This window comes from Sminthopsis crassicaudata, chromosome 5, assembly GCF_048593235.1.
Source record: "Sminthopsis crassicaudata isolate SCR6 chromosome 5, ASM4859323v1, whole genome shotgun sequence".
Lineage (NCBI taxonomy): Eukaryota > Metazoa > Chordata > Mammalia > Dasyuromorphia > Dasyuridae > Sminthopsis > Sminthopsis crassicaudata.
The window spans coordinates 303,882,479-303,904,153 of NC_133621.1; the positions used below are offsets into that span (position 1 = coordinate 303,882,479).

The following is a 21,675-nucleotide window of genomic DNA, read 5'->3' on the forward strand; positions in this document are numbered from 1 at the left end:
CCCCCTTCCTTAGTAAGGTGAGGAAACTGAGATCCCCGGGGAAGGGACTTTACAAGAGCCTGGAGAGAAGTAAGTTTATCTGTTCTGGTGACTGGATTTTGGCCAAGCAAAGCTCACAAATGGAGCTGATAGGGAAGATTAACAACAATAACTATAATAATGATGACATTTCAATATCATTTTAAGGTTTGCAAAGAGCTTTACATGTGTTATCTCACTTAATCCTCACTAAGAGTAGATAAGGACCTTGGCGAATCTAAGGCAAAGCCTTCATTCTAAAGAGAAGGTCGGTCCCAGCGGGGCCTGGATCCCCCCGAGTTTGCACACACAGCCGAGAGCCAAAGCAGAGTCTGACCTCCACACCTCTTCCAGATCCAGCACCATTTCCTCTGCACGAGCTACGGAGCAAAAGCAGCCTTCTGTCCAACGTTGTCAATCTGCAAGTGACAGATTAAAGGCCCTGGGACCAGCCCAGGCCAAGTGTGTGCTGGAGACACATTTTCCTGGCTTGGAATCTTAATGACTTACACCTGGAAAGAGGTGGGGAGGGGGAGAACCTTTGCTTTGATCTTCAGAGCTCCCAAGGGAGTCTGTTCATGTGCAAGATTTTTCAGGCATATTTCTGTGGATTAAGGAAGCTTGATTTGGAGCAGACCTTCCATTCAGCCCTTCATTCGATGTTCATCAAACGTTTATTAAGCACTTGTTCTGTGCCCAACGTTGTGCTCAATAAAAAGTTTAGGTCATAAGATTTAAAACTGGGAAGGCCCCTTAGTAATCCCCTCTTCCACTCGCTCATTTTCTAGATGGGAAACAATGGCCCAGAGAGATTTCCTTACAGGCCCAAAGTTACAGAGACACGGCTCAGTCCACATGTTAATTCAAAGCCTCGTAATGGATAAGACACAAACACCGCTAATTATAACATATGGTATTACATGGTGAACAGATGGGGGAGCAAAGCAAGTGCTCTCTGAGGCTCTCGGGAAGGTCCTTACTCATCTCTTCTTGGAAAGCTTGTTTAAGTGTGAGGGTGGGGTCCTTTGAGTAACCCAGCCCACCTCAAAGAAATTACCTTTGTTAGATAAGGACCATATTTTCATTGAATCCATCAAGCAGATCTAGGGATGAACGGGGCCTGGACACCACCTTGAATCAATTAGAAATATTTCCATTGGGTGCGGCGGGAAGTCTGTTTCGATTGAATAAGGGATTGGGTCAGACTCTGAGAAATGTATATAAAATGAGGAGCTATCAGAGCCAGGGAGAGATTTGGGGGGCCCAGCAAGGACAGAAGAAGTAAAGACACCCTAGCTGAGTGCACGGTAACTGACAGCACAGAGACCAACAAAAGGAGAGAGAAAACCGGGGTGGCAAGAAGGGAAGAGGCGTGGAAGGCCCTCAGAGGGCTCCAAGGAAAGCTCCAGGAAAGGGCTTGCCTCTCCCCAAGCTTTCCCTTCTAGGACCACTGCGCATGGAACACAGACTCAGCTGGCTTCCTCACCTGAACGTGTCCAGGAGCCACAAGGAGCCCAGGGCTTTGCCACACGACTCTACAAAAGCAGATACATGGAAATGAAGACCAGGGGCCCTCAGTGGGAGGGATCGTCCTACCGGAAAGCTGGGAGCCAGTGTGACTGCACTCCCAACCGGGTGGTTAATCCCAACTCCCTGAAGCCGCAGGAGAGTGGGCTCCTCGGGCGCCCAGCATTACTGGAGCTGCCCCGGGGGAGGGGAATTAGATGGTTCCAGTGGCGGATGCACAGAAGAATGTGGGCCCAAGTTCAAAAGCAGCAAATTTGGGCCAAGCTCTCCAGGAAAGAGCAGCTTCTGCTTCTCCCCGAAGGTCTTCAAGGGGAGGGAAGAGGAACTAAAGGAACAAAATATTCCAGAGAAGCCATGGGCAGGCAGAGAAACTCAACAACACAAATCCATGTTTGAGACGAGAATGAGCCCTTGAGAGGCCCTTTGAAGCCGTCTTGTCCAGCACGTTCCTGAATGGAATTCCCACTATCGTCACCCAGATGGTGCCGGAAGATCCGCAGGGAGATCTCCCCGCCCTGGTCCGGCTCTCCCTGCAAGGCTCATTCCTCTGCATGTGACAGACAGGACATCGTCCTGTGCCCTTGGGCCCTTCCTTCAGACCAAACCTCCCCCCTTCTATCACACGAAAGTAAGGCCGGTGACAAACAGGGCTGCCCTGCTTTGGTATCCTTTCTAAACTCGGTGGAAGTCTGGGAATTACTTTATGTATCTGTAGATGCACCCTTCCCCCTTAGAACATAAGCTCCGTGAGCGCAGGGACCATTTAGAGTTTGCAAGCCTAGGACCCATGGACGCGGAATGTTTGTTTAACTGGACAGAGAGTTCAGGGGAATCACACCTGAGCGGAGGGAGAGCTGGAAGGGACTGAAAAGCCACCAGGTGGAACCCTCTGGCTGCACAGAGAATGAGCCTGAGCCCGGGCCTCAGGAATGACAGGATCACCCAGCAGAAAGTGTGGCGGGGAGGGTGGGAGGAAGGTGTTGAATCCAGGTCCGGGAAGCCCAAAGGCAACACTCTTCCCACCGGGCACAAAGGGGAGAAATTTGGCCCAGACCCGGCTGCTGCCCTTGCAGAACTCGGTCTGACGGTAGCTAAGCCCAGACTGACAAGTAGACTTGGAATTCTCCCCTAAAAGGAGACAAGAAAGAAGATGGAGGAAGCACAGAGGGGAGGATCATTAGGAGAGGCTTCCTGGAGGAGGCAGCATCTGAGTGGGGCCTTGATGGGCTCAGTGGAAGTGGGAAAGTGCCCCCAAGATGGGGCAGGAGTGTGAACAGGAGAGCAGAGATCAGAGAGGACAGACACAGAGAAGGCAGGGAGCTACCCAACGTAAAGGACCAGGGTCTTCTCTGGGGAAGGCAGAAGAGAGAAGGTGGGAGACGCAGCATTCTGAGCTTGAAGTCAGATGGGGAAACTAAGGCTTGAGAGGGAAGGGCCACTTGGTCACGCTGACTCAGTGGGGGCCAAGCGAGGTTGGCTGGCCACGATCCCGAAAGGGGAGTCCCGCCTTTGTAGGCCCTTCTTCCCCACAGCTGAGGGCCTCGGCTGTGCAAGCACCATGGCCACCATTTGTGGGGGAGGACCATAGTCCCCAGAGCTCCAGGAAGCCACCAGCAGAAGCAATCTTTAAACCCCGCTTTTCTGCTCTGAGGCATGATGGATGAGGTGGGGGGTCACTGGATGGAGAAATCTGGTCTCAAGCCTTTCTCCTAAGGGCCGAGTTCTTCTCCCGATGCTTGGTCCTTGCCATGACTCTTTGCTAGAGCTCCCCCTGAAATGGAGAGGGAAGGGTGGAGGCCTTTGGGGAAACACCCAAATTTACCATTCTATTTTAACCCGTCCTCATCCCTTTTGATGTGTGTAGAAATCTGAGCAAGCTGCTAGTGATTTTAAGGCCCACAAAGCTTTCTGTGGGCTTCTTGACACCATCACCGCTCCCAGGTAGAGGCAGATTTTCTGCGCCACTGGCAGCTGCTAACATCAACATGTTTGGAGCTTCCTGCAACAAAACAGAACAAAATGGAAAAAAACTAAAAATAAATCCCACTGGCATCCTCACCACTCTGCTCTATGAGGATCAAAGGGGGAAAAGCCATCTATTTAGTTATAGTCTGTCTTTGATACGCCTGGGGAATGTACACACCTAATTAGCCATAATAGCACCATCCGGAGGGAGAGAGGAGGTGGGGAAGGGAGATGCAGGTTTCTCTGGGGGGTTAGGAGCTCTCTCCCCACCTTCAGGAGGCCAGACCATCCCGGGCCTGCAACCGGGGTCAAATGGGTGCCCACTTCAGCCACTCTCCTTTTGGCAAGCCCTGGGAAATTTCAGTATCACAGCCCAGAATGGAGTTCAGTGACCTCGATTACGCCTTCCCCCACCTACTTCCATCTCCTTTCAATTTGCAGAAAATCTTGAAGTGGACAAAACCCAGATGCCTTTGCTTGTAGCTCAGGGAGAAAAGATCAGGCCCGTAGACTCTTGTCAAAGTGATGTATGGAGTTCATTTCCCATTAACTCTTTCTCGGCTTCAAGTATTTTCTTTGCCCCCCAATTCCCTTCTGACCTCTCCCTGTTAGGAATCCAAAGTTGTGATTTTACACTGTTCCTGGACTCTCTAAGAGCTTTTAGAAGGTCATCTTGACTCTGAATCGATGCTCTAACAACAAAGGCTTTGGAAATTGGACCTGCAGGCCAGATATCCCCTAGACTAGACTAGCAAACACACTCATCTGTGTAGTCACTTGGATTTCCTTTCATTGAGGAAACAGTTCAGCTACTTTGGGACTTAAGTCGGGGGTCCTGACGCCACGCTTGGATGACCAGTCGGTTGTTAGGGATACAGCAGAGAGGGTTCCAGGGTGGGCCAGAGACTCTTGGAGACCCCTTCTAAGGCTAAGATTCTGTGATTCTGAGACAACCAGCTTGGAGCAGGAGATTGAATGTTTTCTTTGCTTCTACAGAAACCTGCGCTGTCAACAACGGAGGCTGTGACCGTACCTGCAAGGATACAGCCACCGGAGTGCGCTGCAGCTGCCCAGTGGGGTTTACCCTGCAGCCGGATGGGAAAACATGCAAAGGTGAGCCGTGGTTACTCAGGAATGGGCTTGGAAGCCACTTTGCTTCCCTCAAGCTCCGAGCAAAGAAGTGGGGAACAGGAGGAATTGCTGCGACGTAACTTCAGTTGGAGAAATATGAAATTTGGGTGTCCGGTGGTCTAGGTAGCATTCCAATTGGATGGTATTGAAGGCAATTGAATTATAATAGTGAAGAAAGTAAGAGTAGTCTGTTAGTCCACAAGCTTCTATTAAGCACTTACTAGGGAGCAGACACTGGACTAAATCCAGGGAATCCAAATAGAAGCACAGAGTCTCTGCCCTCAAGGAGATTATATTCTATCAGGGAAGAGTAGCAGGGAGAGACCTGAAGGGCTGGGGCAGGAAGAGGAGGAGGTGCCCAGATGTGGAAATGCAGCCTGAGGAGGAAAAGAGCTATTTGTGGTCCAGATCTCCTCCTTAAGCCAAAAGATCTGGAAGGAGCCAGCCAATCAGAGCACAAGGCCTCACGGGAGCAGGGGGTACTTCCGATGGGAGCTTCCAGGGTGAGGAGATTCCTATAGCCTGGGGCTGAGAGAAAAAGTCCTGGGAAAATGAGTCAGTATGAAATCTGGAGAGGCCCAAAGACATCTCTGGTCCATGATCATTTTAGTCGATGAAAGAAGAAAGGCCCTGAATCAGTCTGTGAAGAAATAAAGGGATGGGATGGTCTGGGTATCAACAGAGCTAGAAAGTGAGGAGGGAGAATGCTTTCTGCCATATTCTAATTGGAGAAATGAGAAATCGGGTGGTTTGGTTTTCATTGCTGGGGAAATATGTGTTCCATTTCAGTTGGTGAAAAACAAAGAAAGAAATGGTAGAGCCTCTGTTATTCTTGTAGTTGGAGCGATGTGAGAGCAGCATCAACCAATCAAACAGCATTTATTAGGTATTGACCATGAGCCAGACATGATGGGATATGAGGAATACTTGGTATACAAAGACAAGTACTTTTAAAAATCCTGTTTCATGGGACTTTCCATTCTAATCATGTCTCTCACTGATGCTGGGGTGAAAATTGTTGGTTCCTCAAAACCATCTTGTTCCTGCCTCCCAAAGGACATCACCTCCCAACGGGCAGGGACCCCGCTGTCATCTCCTGACGGGCAGGGATCCCTCTGCCACCTCTGGACGGGCAGGGACCCTGCTGTCACCTCCCAACAGGCAGGGACCCCGCTGTCATCTCCTGACGGGCAGAGATCCCACTGTCACCTCCTGACAGGCAGGAATCCCGCTGTCTCTTCCCGATGGGCAGGGACCCTGCTGTCACCTCCCGACAGGCAGGGACCCCGCTGTCATCTCCTGACGGGCAGGGATCCCTCTGCCACCTCCTGACAGGCAGAGATCCCTCTGCCACCTCTGGACGGGCAGGGACCCCGCTGTCACTTCCCGATGGGCAGGGACCCCGCTGTCATCTCCTGACGGGCAGGGATCCCTCTGCCACCTCTGGATGGGCAGGGACCCCGCTGTCACCTCCCCATGGGCAGGGATCCCTCTGCTGCCTGACTTCAACTCCTTCCTCTAGGAAATGAAGGTCTTTGCCTTGATGGTCCCTCCTGCTCTTCTCTTCCAGCTCCAAATGCTGTTCTCTTGCCCTGTGCCTATAAGGGAGCACAGGCTAAACAAAGGTCTGGTGTAATGAGAAGAAAATCTGACATGGAATTGGAAAATCTGAGTTCACACGGGAGGGCTCAGGCATTTATTAGCTACGTTGTGATGGGCCAGTGTGAGCCACAGTTTCTTGTATGCAAAAAGGAATGGTCAGCTTTGACTCACCTAAAAGGGAGTTAAAGAGGACAATTGAAACATGCATTATTATTATGTAATAATAATGAGAGTCTTGTTTCTAAGTTCCTTTTACAAGATTTGTCTGTATCTTGATTTTCATCACCTCTAGTTCCCGGTGAGATCATGGTATCCCAGTCCTAGAGTTAGTAGCTGTCTGGTCCAACCTCCCTCAACTGACAAACAAGAAAAGGGAGGTTCAGTGACTGCCCAGGGTCCCAGGTCAGAGAGAGAGAGAGACAGAAAAAGACAGATAGAGACAGAGAAAGACTCAAAAAGAAAGAAAGAGATAGAGACAGACAGACAGAAACAGAGATGGGAAGAGAAAGAAAAGAAAAAGAAATAAAGAAAGACATGGACAGAGACAGAGACTGAAAGAGAGAGACAGAAATAGAGATGGAAAGAAAAAAGAGAAAAAGAGAAAAGAGACAGAAACACTTTCAGGGGGACAAGGGAAAAGTGACTAGAGCAAGATGAAGGGCGGGGAGGGAGCCTTTAGAACACAGAACAGCTGGATTGAGAAGCACTTACCCCAAAAACTTAGACCTAGAAAAGACATAGGGTGGTAGAGAGCCGGTTCTTTTGTGGTTGTTCAGTCATTTTTCAGATGTGCCTCCCTCTATGGTTTCATTTGGGCTTTTCTTGGCAGAGACACTGGAGCACTTTGCCATTTCCTTCTCCAGCTTATTTTATAGATGAGGAAACTGAGGCAACTGACTTGCCCAGGGCACATAGCTAGGCAGTGTCTGAGGCTGGTCTTCCTGACTTCAGGCCTATCCACTGGGCCACCTAGCTGCCCTAAGTAGGGATCCCAGCAATAACCTAATTGCATTTCTAAACTTTTGCCTACAACCAGTTACAGGATATATTTGCCAGAGTGCAAAATTGTGATGGCCTAATTTCATAAATTCATTTCTCCTCGGTTGCCTCTGTTTCTCTCTCTCTCTCTCTTTCTCTCTCTCTCTCTTTCAGTTTCTCTCTGTCTCTGTCTTTCTTTATCTCTTTCTTTCTTTCTTTCCATCTCTGTTTCTGCCTGTCTCTGTTTGTCCCTATCTCTGTGTCTCTGTCTGTCTCTGTCTCTTTCTTTCCATCTCTATTTCTGTCTCTCTCTTTCAGTCTCTGTCTCGTCCATCTGTCTTTCTTTAATTCTTTTTCTTTCTTTCTCTTTCCATCTCTGTTTCTGTCTGTCTGTCTGTCTCTTTATCTCTTTCTTTCTTTTTGAGTCTCTCTCTGTCTCTGTCTGTCTTTTTCTGTCTCTCTTCTTTCTCTCCTCTTCTTCTAGTTCCTCTTCCCAACTTCCTGTGCCTGTTCCTGTTTTACTCCTGAGTTGAGACTGAAGAAGGAAGAACAGTCCTTACTGAAGAATTGAGATAGTTGACTTATCTTTCATAGAGTTACAATTATTAAGCACTCAGAGGGTGTTATTAAACTGCCTCAATTTTGACTGCCAGTTTATAATGCTATTCCTGAGGATCTAAGGGCTTCCCCACCCCCATAATGTTTTGCCTAACATCTTATTTTCACTACTAATAACATTAAGCAAGTGTGCACCTGTACAAGAACTTTTGGTTACAAAGCCCTTTTGCATCCATCATCTTATTTGATCCTTACCCATAGTAACCCCGGGAAGCAGTTAGAACAATTATGGCTCGTATTCCAAAGGAAGAGACAGTATGTACATGTACATAGAAGCCAGAGACAGTGGAAAGGTGTGATGATCTCAGAGGGAAGGCAGCAAGACTGTGAGAGCGTGTGATCCCTTCCCGGGAAAAGTAAAGCTGGGAATAGGGATAAAAGAAAATGAGTTTTTTCAAATTGTTGAATTCAAAATGACTATGGGATATTATCCAACAGACTTACTTTTGCAGGACTAAAGGACAAGAGAGAGGTTAGGGCTAGACAAAGAAAGCTGAAGCTCATCTTCATATAGATGACATTGAACACTTTGAACTGGAGCCCAGGAACTTAGGATAGCCCAGTGCTCTTTCTACAGCACTATGAGACTTACCCAAAACTAAACAGAGAATAAATGAGATGGAAATTTGAAGACAATCGTCATTCCAGGTGTAAAAGTCTCCTTGGATTCAGGAGAATCACTAAAGCACTGGAAATCCTAGTCTTCTGATTTCAAATCAGAGATGTTTCCAAATCTCAAAGGAAAAGTCATCAATACCTCTCATTTTCAAGGTTCTCCTAGAGAAGGCAGCTATGTAAAAGCGTGGCTAGTGTCAGGTCTAGACTCGGAGAGTCCCGACTTCAAATGTGGCCTCGGACACTTACTAAGTGTGGCCTTTCTAACTGGGGTCACAAGAGGGGGACACACGTGAAACTACCGAGCAACTCTTAGAGAATGAAGTCAGTATCGCAGAACAAGCAGCTAGCGAGGTAAGTAAAGCCGAGCACAAAGCATGTGGGCCAGACTGGTGGGGATTTGTTTTGCCCATATCATTTGAGGATTTGCCCTGAGCATTCCAGCTTTATTGTTAAATGGGAATTTTGCTGTACAGCTCTTTAATCCTGGAAGCTTTCTGTTCTTTGGGAAAAGTTTTTGATGTCCAAGGAGTGTTGTTTTCTGCCTAATTGGCCCTCTCGAGAACGATGAAAAGGTTGGAAATTCAGTGTTCCTTAACTAATTCCAATTGCTTGATTCAACCCCTGGTTGGATCGGTGCCATTGAAGGGGAAAAGAGTAATTGGGGCCGTGCACAGGAGAGAACACTGGGAAATCAGGAGACCCGGGCTCCAAAAAGAGACCCGAGCTGGATGACCTCTAGAAATTCCCTTCCTTTGTGTATCTTGGTTCCCATTCTGTAAAACCAGGGGATTGGTCGAGCTTTCCAAAGCCTCTTTCCACCTCTCACATTCCACGTTCCACATCCCAAAGTCTTCACCGGTTCTGACATTCTTTGTCTTGAGCTTCCTTGGAGCGATCGGACTGTGCTTTAAATTCTAAGATTTTTCAAGTTCTAACTATCCATGTTCTAGGGCTGATTGCAATTCTCACAGTTTAGACTCTGAGTCCTCCCTGTTTTGACAGTCTATGTTCTACGGTCCCTGCCCAGCTTTCTTCAAGGCTTCACTCACACACTTTCATCTTAGGGAAAGGCCGCTTGTCCTGAGCCCCCTCATTTTCAGGATCTTTCCCTCCTCCTCGGATCAGCACACCGAGGACCTTTCGTGCCTTTGCATCCTCATCACCCAGTGATGAGAGCCCCTTATGCTCTCAGTCCAGATCCAATTGATTGGCAAGTTTCACCAATCCTCTCTTCCTGACATCCATCCCTTCTAGATCAGGATTCATCACCTCATATCATACAATAGCCTCCTAATTCTCTCCAATATGGACCACGCAGAGCAGCTGAGATGGTGTTCCAGAGCACGTGTCAACCAGGGCACGCCTCTGCTCGAGAAGCTTCTGACCCTGGTTCCAGGGCGTTCTGAGCCCCAGCTAAGGCAGTGCTCACTTCTCTTAGCCGCCGGTGCACTTATTTCCCTTTTACAGAAGCTCCAATCCAGGCCAATCCCTCATACATAACATTCTGTCTCTGGGTATTGCATAAATTTCCCCATGCCTGGAAGACTTTCTCCTCATCTCTATGTCTTAGAATTCCCACGGTCCCTCAAAGCTATCTCCTTCACGTGACTTTCCCTAATCCCTGATTCCTCTGAACCCTATATGCTTGGAATATAGAGATTGTCCCAAAAGTCTTGGTGCAGTTTTAAGGGTTAATAAGCTTAAGCCTTGTACCAAGACTTTGGGGACATTCTGTATTTTGTATCTATACCTATATTCTTTTGTTGTTTTCTCCCAAATGAATATAAGTTCCTTAAGGGAGAGCCGCTTCATTTGTGTCTTTATATCTCCAGCTTTGATGGATGATGAAATTATGAAGACCCACGCACACACACATACTCACACATGGAACAGCTGTTTTCCCCGAACACTTGGGGAATGGTGTTATCCTGGTCCACAAAATATTCTTATTAATAGTTGCCCCTGTACCATACGGGGGTGAACAATTTTCAAAGCACAAACACACTAAACATGAGTTGGTTTTGGGTTTTGTTGCGTCAGAAGGCCCTTAGGATGATGAGATCCATGAGGGTCAGCACTCAGAATAAGGACAGAGAAGAAGGGACTGATGATTTGGGTTCTAGGTAGTTCTTAGGGTTCAAGATCAAAGGGAGAACACAGGATCAAGAACTAGACAGAGGAGGGTGGTATGTTATCTCACAGCCAGTAAATGACACAGCCAGAACGGGACTCCAAATCCAAGTATTTTTCCAGGACCCTGCACTTGGGAGCAGGATTGGGGAGGGAAGGTGTGTAATTTCACTGGTGTAGGAAACTCCTGGGGAGAGAGTCTCCTGCAGATCAGCCCCTGCTCTGAAAACTTCAGTATCTTTGCCAAGAAGTGTGGCCACGGAGAGTCAGACTCGGCTGAAGCGACTTAAAGCAGCTTCCACTCGGTCTTAAGAAGATTACTTGAGGTTCTGGAATGGCCCACGACTTCCCTCAGTCACTCTGGGCCGGTTTGTTCCTCCCGGTGTGAAGCCGCTCAGCTCCTCTCCCCAGAGGGCCTCTCCATTCATCCTCCCACATGAGGGAAGGCTCTAAAATAAAGCGCAGGCCGGAGCCTCAGAGCGCACGCTGCCTTTTATTCCTCCTCTTTTCCTTTCTCAGCACCTTAACAGGCACCAGGTCTCGGCTCTGTTCCACGCTGGCCCGGCCTGCCAAGGTTTCCGTACCCTCCTCCCACTGACTCCATGTCTCTGTAGTCCCTCGCAGAGAGTCCTCCCAACTGGCCCAAGGCCTTTCTCTCCGCACTGCAGCCTCTGGACCATTTCTGAGCCATTCAGGACAAATTCAAGATTGCCCCGCTGAGGCTTCTTTTAGCCCAGTATTATTAAAACACACACAAGCATGGATAGAAGGGAACAGCCCGATGTGGCTGGGGCTGTGATCCTGTTGTGTCTGTGCTGATTACGCCCAGCGCTGGAGCTACAGAGCTGAAACAACAACCGTCATGCTCAAGGACTCTGTATTCTACGGCCCATCGGACACATCAAAGGACAAGTGGATACTCACTTATCCAAAGGCGACTAAACGGTTAAATTTAACGTTAACTTTTCCCAAATGAACATAACTTTCATTAAGTCCTTCCATTTTTTCACATTTATCTCCAAATAGAGTTTTTCCTATTGAATGAGACTGTCCGTCACGGAGCCCACTTTCTCTTGTTTGTCACTCACAGATCCTGGTATGTACTAAGCCCCTAACAAAGTCATATTGATGACTGAAGCTGCTCTAGAACGGCAGCGTGGACCAAGGATAATGTCTGTTCCTGACTGAGGCAGCATAGCGCTCTGCTACACTCTAGAACTCACAATATTTTAAAAGCAGAGCCCAGACCCTGAAGATTTCTTCTCCCCGACCATCATCACAGAGACAAAAGAGTCGGGGCCTGGAATCAATTGGAGTGCGAAACCCAGCCCTGGACACCCATTAGCTCCAGAGGCTCTTGTGAGCTTTAACTTCACCTGCAAAAGGAGCCTAATAATTCTAGCGGTCCCAAGCCCAAAGGGAGGCCCAAATATTAAGCCCACATATCGTTATTATTACACAATGTCCAATATTGATATTATTTCAGGCAGGTCAGTAATAGTGGCAGAAGAATAGTTTTCTTCTCTATATAGATAGTTAATAGCCCTTTTCAAAACAATCTTTGTTAGCTATCAGTGGGGAAATTCCAGTTCCTTCCCTTCCCATTCCCACAGTGAGGAATAAACAGGGCCTACATCTTGGGAGTGGCTTTAAAGCAAAAGACAGCGGAGGGGGAAGGTAAGCAGTTCAGAGTTTTTTTTTAATTCCAATGATTATGTCCCCTCCAAATGAACAACTGCTGAGACCTTGAGAGAATTTTGCTTTGGAAACTATCTTCAGATATTTCATTCTCTCCGATTCCAGTTATTAAACCCCAGGAACATTTATTTTACATGTGCTCAATGGCTGGGAGAGCTACAAAGATGGAAAAAAAATCCAAAGATGGAGATCACAGTTTAATAGGGCACATGCAGAGATTAAGTAACACGAAGATAGAATGGATCAGGGCAAAGAAGAGATCCAGACAAAGTATCCCAGTAAATCTGAAGAAGTTTGGAAGGTCAGGAAAGCCTTTGTGGAGACATCTGAGCAGAATCCTAAAGGAGAAAGGAGATTTCCACAGGTAGAGATGAAATAGAAGTGGAGACCAGATAGGGGAACGATCTTTGTGAATGGACAGAAGCCAGAGATTATAAAACAAGATTGAGGAACAAATAATGATCCTATTTCATTAGTTCATGATGTTCTGGAAAGGGAGCACTGAAATAAGCCTGGAAAAGTCAGCAAGATCCAGAATATGGAGAGCTTTGAAGGACAAGTTTAGGGAATTGCAACACTGGGAACAAATCTTCATCCTTGAAGAGTGGATTTGATTTTTGGAAATAGTTAAAAGTCACCTGGTGAGCACATGGCATGTTTTTTGTGGGTCACCCCTAATAAGAAGAATTCTCATTTTGAAATATTTCTGGTTTACAAAGCATTTCAACAGCCCTTCCCGTAAGATTGGCATTATTATGCCAACTTAATAAATGAGGAAACAGACTCAGGAAACAGCTAGGAAGTGATTGAGCCAGAAAGTGAAGGCCCATTTTTCTGTTTTCATTACCTCCTGCACTAGGCTGCATCTAGTCAGCAGAGGCAGCCAGAAGACTATTCTGTTAGCCACCCCTTTGCCTTCTTTCTCCCTTCTGCCCCTCCCTGCCCCCACCTCTAAGTCTTCTGCCTTCCAAACATTGGCATTTTATTAGCTGCCCTGCCCTTCTGCCGCCAGGCTAAGCCCAAACCCTGATCCAACTGGGTCTCGGGATTGGCCGGGGTTTGCGCAAACATACTTCCATGGGGCTGTCTCATTGCCATGGCTACCCAGTTAGCCATATCCGGGATTCTCCAATACTGAGCACTGATGGCTCTGCCTAGGTTTCTCAGGCTGATGGAGAATGATGGGGAAGGGTGTCCTGGGAACTTTCAGAAGCAAGGCAAAATCCCAGGTAAAGCACAAAGACTCACGGGACTTTTGACCCAACTCCCCCATTCACATATCTGCGGGAATCAGGTTAGCAGCCTCAGACCCTGAACCTCCTGCCTCTGTAACTGGACTTGGCAAGATTTCTTTCTGACTAATTAGCAGAGTAGAAATTCGTGGCACTCTCCTAAAGCCCAAGACCTGGAGGAGAGATTGAGGGAAAGAAGAGCTTGGATGTAGCTGGCCCCCTCCTCCCTTTCCAGTCTTCTTATGCCTTACTCTCTGGCTCCTATTCTTCAATCCAATGACCCTGACCTCCTGGCCATCACCCAAACAGGACCCTCCACCTCACACTCTGGGCATTTTCTGGGGTGCTTCGGGAGGGCTGGTGCTCACCAAACTCAGCTCCTACATGTCCTGCAGCTTCTGAATAGCCCAGCAGCCTCGGCCCCTTCCATTTCCTGAAGCCAAAGTGGCGGAGCTGCGGCTCTGAAGACAAAGATTCACATCCACTTCTAATGCACTCTGCCTGTGGGGTCTTCAGGCATTTCACCTTCATGGGCCTCAGTTCCCTCATCTATGAAAAAGGGGGCGAGTCCCTTCAGCCTAAGCCAAAGACCCTATGATCTGTCCATTTGCGTAGCCAACTTTGCATTGAATTCACTGAGGCCGCCACAAGACTCCCCCAATGCTTTGGTCTCTGACCAGAAGCTGCGTCACCATCACCAGCGTGGCCGTCCGCTTATCCTCGTTGTGACGACTGCAAGTCAGACAACAGGACATGCCATAAAGTCGTGCCTTTTCACATTTGGGCAGAGGAAGGCGCCGATCGCTCCAGCGTCTTCGCCCCCTAAGTTACAATGCCTTTGTGTTTTCCCATCATTTACCATGAGACAATCTTCCACTTCACCAGAAACACATTAATTAAGTCCCTGAACAAGGATCGACATGGCAAGCACTAAGAGTTGTCAGTGTTTGTAGACTGTCTGCAAGATGTGGGATCTTTGGGCCCTTCTTCCTGATGCTCCATCATCACCACAGATGTGAAAGGTGATGTTTGCTCTTGATGACTGTCCAGGGACAGGTATTTGCACCTGGTTCACATGGGTTTTTATGACCAAGAAGTGCACTACTTAGTGGCCAGTCGTCTGGTGAGGAGCCCTCCTGTACTTGGCTGGAATGGTCTTCAACAGTCTGCCACCAGACTGTCAGCACTTCCAAAATGTCGAGGTCGGTCACTGACAGGACAAGATGGAGAGTCAGAACACGACTTTTGTGAGAAAGGGCGAAAAGAGTGAGAGAGAGAGAGAGAGAGAGAGAGAGAGAGAGAGAGAGAGAGAGAGAGAGAGAGAGAGAGAGAGAGAGAGAGAGAGAGAGAGGAGAGAGAGAGAGAGGAGAGAGACAGAGACAGAGAGACAGAGAGAGACAGAGACAGAGAGAGACAGACAGCGAGAGACAGAGAGAGAGAGAAGAAAGAGAGAGACAGAGAAAGAGAGAGACAGAGAGAGACAGACAGAGAGAGAGAGACAGACAGAGAGAGGGAGAGACAGAGAAAGAGAGAGACAGAGAAAGAGAGAGACAGAGAGACAGAGAGAGAGACAGAGAGAGACAGAGAGAGAGAGACAGAGAGAGAGAGGATTCACAATTCATATCCAAGAATTTTCATAGAAAGTTAGCCCAAATCTTAGAGTTTGGGGTTTGTCTATTTTTGGTTGTAGGTAATAGAAGGAAATTTCAGGAGGAATAGGGGATTTGACTATGGTAGCTATGAATTTTTTCCTTCTTCAGTTTCATCTGTGGATTTCTTGGCTTCCTTCAAATCTCAATGAAAATCCCATTTTCAGCAGGAAGCCTTTCTCTGTCTTGCTAGTGCATTTCCCTGTGATTGTCTTCCATTTATCCTGGATGTATCTTGTTTTTACATTTTTTTTTCTTGTCTCCTTCATTAGATTGAGAGCTCCCAGAGGGTAAGGACTGCTTTTGTTTTTCTTTGTATCCCAACTCTTAGCATGATTCCTGGAACAAAACAGGCACTTAAATGTTTGCTGACTTGGTAATTGTGTGAAAGATGAACTAGAGAGGGGAGAATTAGAGAATTTCAGAGACTGAACACACACACACACACACACACACACACACACACACACACACACACACACACACAGAGTGGTCTTCATTGGGCTAGATCTCCCTGAGGAGAGATTCTAAGGAAGAAGACAAAATTATAGGCTCTGAATTGGGAGATCTCAGTGGAAAGCCCCACTCCCACCTGAACAAGGATTTCCCCTACCCCCTGTCCCTTGTGTGGTGGACTTTACCATGACAAATTGTTGCAGCATATGGAAGCTGTAGGTCACTAAAATCTCTTTCAAGTGAACTTGTTGGTGAATTGCATCCCTCCTTGCTGTGGGCCCTTTGCTCTATTTGATTTGTCCTCCAACTTCTCCCATCGGTATAATGAAGGGCTGCCAATGTCAGAGCCCTCTGCCAGCTCTTTATCCTGATGTAGGATTCTTCTCTGCTCTAGTCCTGTGATCCCATTTCGGAATATTCAGTTTAATCTTTTAGCTTTGTCCCAGAGTTCCAGCCTAGCAAGATCTTTTGGGACTCCAGTTCTGCTGTCTAATGCAAACAGTATCCCTCCCCGATGGCCTGTTATCATCATTATAAGTGCTGAAGGTGCTGCACGACCACCATTTTGGACAAGGCTAAGACCTGATTGGAAGGGAAGATGGACCGGGAGAGATTGAACATGCTCTCAGATAAGTCGGCTGCCCAAGGGAAATGTTATTACTCCAGCTTGGTCCAGATGAGGTTTTAATCCTGCCAGATGAGGAGTTCTGCAGGTCAGTTTAAAGGAATTGGACAGGGCAGTCACACTGAGCATTCCATTAGTTTGCCCAACTTCCAGATGAGTTTGACAGATAAGAATGGAGCAAATGAATCTTCTGATCTCTTGTTTCTAAGGCCCCTTGGATATTCAATGTTCAGGGCTTTGTTAGGCATTCTTGGAGTAGGCCTAGACTCAGACAGGCGGAGGCAGGCCCTTACTGTGTCCTCTGCCTTATCTTTCTTCTGTTATCTTTGCAATTTCCTAATTAAGCCCAAGCCACAGATGTTAATCTGCCACACCTGGATTTGCAGGGAACAAATTTCCTAAAACTAGGCCACCCATCAATAACCACTGGGAACATACTAGTCCCCTCACAAAACCAACCTGGCTTTTCATCATTATTCTGTGATGTTTCAATGGATCAACAATCTCATTTGTGTGAGCAAGCCCTCACGGAATGCAAATCAAAACTTCTCTGTCTTGTGTGATTTGCCTATGTGTCTTCCCATAATGCACTGGAGACTTTCCTCTTGTTCTCTTAATATTTCATGGGTACTACGAAGCACTTCGTCTGCCCATCTGTTGTTATCCTTCACTCCTGCAACAGGAAACAATCCCCCTCCTTTTCTGGTTTTTGACAACGCGGCAGCATGGTTGAATAATGAGACAGCCCAGGGGAGCTTGGGGTCTTCAAGATCTGGGTTCATGATGACTCCTGCTACTTGCTAACTTTATATAAATAATTATCTGCATGTCAGTTATTATTAATGCATGTGTCTTTTATGCCATTTCTCAAGTGCAGATCATCAAGATTTCTAAGGATAATCATAACAAAACTCAAAACGGTTTAGGGGAGTAGCAGCAGCACAAACCTTCAGGATAATAAGAGTAGTAAAAAGCAGTGTTAGAACAAAGAGATAGAGAACTTCCAAATGACTCAGGAAGGCTGAATTCCAGAGGCAGAAATTATATTTATGGAAATTGTATATATACATATACATATATAATATTAGGTGTTAAAAATATTATATTATATATAAATAATTATTTTCTTTGTAGCCAAAAATAAAAATACAATTGTAGAACTTAAAGGGCTGCCAATCTACTTGAGAATGATTAAACCAACATAAATAGCAATGGAACAGAATATTGTTGTGCAATAAGAAATGATGAAATGGATAGATTGAAAGAAAACTGGGAAGAGCTCTATGAACTGGTGGAGAGAAATGGAGGGGAACTAGGAAAACAATCTAAAGAAAGACAAAAATATTATGCAAAAAAAAAATAACTCTGATCTTAAACTTCTGATCTATGTTAGGAAAAAACACAAAGAGACTAAAGATGAAATGTCGTATAAGAGACACCTTTTTGGATGTGGTCAATGCGGGAATTTGTTTTTATGGAGTATATGTATTTTTCATGGAGGTTACACAATTGACAGGAAGAGAGGGGGAAAGAGGGAAGAAGAAGGAGGAGGAGGAGGAGGAGGAAGAGGAGGAAATCATCTCACTCGTCCTTTTTTTAAATTTTTTTTTTCCTGGGGCTGGGGTTAAGTGACTTGCCCAGGGTCACACCGCTAGGACGTGTTAAGTGTCTGAGACCAGATTGGAACTCTGGTCCTCCTGAATTCAAGGCAGGTGCTCTATCCACTGCACCACCTAGCTGCCCCCTTTTTTTAATTTTTTAAATGGTCAAGGATATCTTTGGTTTTTCTATCACCTTCATTTCTAATGACAGCACCCTCATCCAAAACCACCCTTTGTAATAAAAACTAAAAATAGAAAGGGAATAAGACAACCCTAGAAATTGCTTTCTATGGAAGATTTCATCCCCATGTTCCCTCCACTTTTGCAAAGAGAGAGAAGGTACCTTTTTTCAACTCTTCTCCAGGATTGATCTTGGTCATTATAATGAATATCATGCTTTCTTTTGGCTTTTAGTTCTTTCCACTGACATTGTTGTGATCATCATCTCTGTCTGTTTTCCTGAATCTCCTTTCTGCACTGTGCATAGATCACTGTCTTCCCAAGCTTCCCGAGATCCTTCAAATTCGTTCTTTCTTATGTCAAAATAATATTCTAATATATTCATGTACCACAATTGGTGTGGCCATTCCCAATCAATGAACACTTGCTATAAACCCAAACAAAAAGCACTAGAATTTTGGTATAAATATAGGATTTTATTTCTGTCTTTGAACTCCTTGGAATATATGCCTCACAGTATGATCTCTGAATCAAAGGATATGGACATTTTAATCTGTTTCTAGCATAATTCTAAATTGCTTTCCAAAAAATTTGTACTAAATCATAACTCCCCCACAGTGAATTAGTGTGCCTGCCTGTCTAATCCAACCTTGATCATTTCCATCTTTTGGCATGTTTGCCTAATTGGCTAGTAGGTACAAGGTAAAACCTGAGAGTTGCTTTCATATTCATTTCTCTTATTATTAGTGATTTGTAGCAATCTTTTCTACGGTTGTTAACGTTTTGTAATTCTTCTGAGAGTTTATTCATATACTTTGACCTTGTGTCTATTAGAAAATACTCTTGACTTTATATTAATTTATATTATTTACCTAATTTATTTATTTACCTATATTATTAATTATATTATATATACAAAATATTAATTATATTATTTATGTTAATTACCTAAATATGCTGGTTTTCAGACTTTCATAGGATATTTGATGCAAAGATTGTTTCCCCCCAACTGATACCTCCCCTTCTTATCCTAGTTGCATTGAATAGGAAAGATGCTACGACTTGGTGGCTTGTAGGGACAGACTATTATTTGGAATGAGTGCGTGAATGAATGAACAGGTGAATGAAGGAAATGCATTTATCCAGTGCTTATTTTGCAGCAAGCATTGTACTGGTTGCCTGTACACCAAACTAGTAGCTAACTAGTTGACATAGAGAGCATTTGGCATGAATTAGTAAAGCGGCTGCCAGGGCAAATGCTTAAATCTAGGAGGCCTGAAATAATGGTCCTCAGTGCTGGTCTTAGGTTTCAGAATCACCATTGTCAGACTAGGAAGGAGTCTTAGAAACCATGACATCCAACCCACTCATATAACCAATAGGGTAATTGAAACTTTAATAGGTGGCAATGTGACCTTTGGTCACCCTGGTTGGGAGGGTTCTAGTAGAAGGAGCAGACTTCATGGCCAGGAATCTTTCCCACTACACCCTAGGGACTTCTTCACTTGTATCACTCACTACTCCATTTCAGGGAATGAACAGGGGAGGTAGACTCCCAAAGGAGTCTCGTTGGGCTCCGGATTGAGTCTTGGGGTGTTCTATTACCCGTATATAGCATGTACCAAGACAGAAGGAAGTCGTGATGAAACCTGAAGTCAGGCTCGATTCTGCCTGTCTGATTTGTTCCAGCCCAACTGCTCCTGGTTCAGGTTTTCAGAAGAAGGGGCTCAGAAAACTGAACAACCTACCACAGGTCTATCTTCACCTTAGTCGGGAGGGAAAAGTGGCTGATTCCTATTATTTTCTCCACCCATTCTGGGGCATCTGGGTCAAGGATATTATACCAGTGATACCTGCAAGTTGGTGGAGATACTGTACTAGATGACCTCTGAGAGTTCTTTACACTCTGAGACTCTAGGAGTTTATGATTGTCTTCAAGTTATAGAGGGTCAGTTTTGGCTCAATATAATATATATACCCACAGTCCTAGATAACAATCCCTCTGGACACAGATGGTCTGAGGACCGTCAGGACGGCACTAGACCAAGGCTGTACTGGGAAGCCATGCTTCCCAGTGTCTTCAGTGATCTGCAGGACTTTCTTCTAGGAGAGAGATTGGATTTTACTCCCGAATTACAGAATTAAGAGCCATGGAAGGAAGTTTCAGAGAGGCAGATGTTAGCTAAATTTAAGAAATTATGTCCTAAAATAAGAATGGAACGAGATGGCCCAGGAGATAACTGAGGAATGCATCAGAGATGATCTTTGCTCAAAGATGGGCTCACCTCGAAAACTTCTGGGGTCCCTGTGAGACCACAACAGTCTCTTTCATGGCTCTGCTTTGGGAAATTCTGGGCAGAGATATCCCTCGGCTGTACAAAAAGATGGGAGAATAAGCCGGATGCAGTAAAAAGAGAACTAGATTTGTTATCACATGCTTGGGTGCTAGTCCCAGGTCTCTCATCACTCATCTGATGATGGTGGAGACACCAAGGAACTCTGGGTCTTAGTTTCCTCCTCCATAAAATGAGAGGATTGGACTACATGAGCCCTCAGGTTCCTTCCAGCTCTGAAACTCTATGGTGAAATCATGCAAACTGGGGCGCCTCCTTTCCCCCTCACCTTCCCTCCTCCTTTTCCTCCAAGAAGAATGATTGGCTATCTTACATGCCTCCTACAGAACAATATTTATAGCAATGGAAAGAAAAATAGTTGGGGAAGGTGGGGAGAGGATGGAATTTAAGCCAACCAATTGTAGCCCGAGTCGGCAGGAGGCCGAGTGTTTTCCTTTGAACTGTCCCATTCTCGGTCTTCTCCACTGAGAGAATCGTTTTCCTCCTCCCTATCAGTGCTGTCACAGCCAATGGAAAGAAACACAGAGGAAGGTGGTTCAGGACTCTGGGTTGTTCCAAATGTTTTCACAGTTAGTGGCTGCATCCTGTACATTTCAGAAGACCCAAGTTTCAGAAGGAAATCCCAACACAGATATCCCAGGATTTGGCTGAGAAGACCTTGTTGACTAAAGAGCAGAACCAAAAATATAACAAACCATAACAGAAGAGACAATGGCGGCTTACGCGACATTTTATGGTTCTAAACCATTTCAATATCATCTTATTGGATCCTTCCAACAATCCAATTTAACAAGTACTGTTATTTCTGCTCCACAAATGAGAAAACAGAAGTTCACAAACAGAGTTGCAAGGGATCTCTTAGATCCTCCAGCCCAAATTGTACAGAAATCCCATTCTTCAAAATCCTCAGCCAGAGGCAATGTGGCCACTGGAGAGAGTGAGGAGTTTGGGAGTAGAGGAAACCTGGCTTTGAATTCTATCCCAGCACTCACTAGTCGTGTAACCCTGGAGGGGTTATCCAGGTGAGAGGTGATTAGGCAGAGGAGGAAATGAGCGTGAGAGATGTGGCCACAGGCAGGATTCTGGTCAAAATTAGTGGACAGTGCAGAGAAGTCAGACAGGGATTAATGAGCCTGAAGAGATGGAGTTAGCAGTTACTCCTGTATGCAGAGTGCTGTTTAGGATACACTCCTTTCCCCTATAGAATTCACATTCTAGTGCACTAATTCTGAGTTGTAATAACAATGTAAGTATATTAAAACATGCAATGTGCCACGTGGAATCTGAGAGGAG

At 45.9% G+C, this 21,675-nt stretch overlaps 1 protein-coding gene across 10 annotated transcripts in view; it reads left to right on the plus strand.

Moving 5' to 3' along the window:
- The window catches only part of SCUBE1 (signal peptide, CUB domain and EGF like domain containing 1), a 207,979-nt gene that overhangs the window by 149,798 nt on the left and 36,506 nt on the right, over positions 1-21,675 (plus strand). For all 10 annotated transcript variants that reach the window (XM_074271909.1, XM_074271911.1, XM_074271913.1 and 7 more), the window contains one exon: positions 4,507-4,623. In XM_074271909.1, coding sequence (XP_074128010.1) covers positions 4,507-4,623 — 117 coding nt within the window. The remainder of the gene's footprint in view (positions 1-4,506; positions 4,624-21,675) is intronic.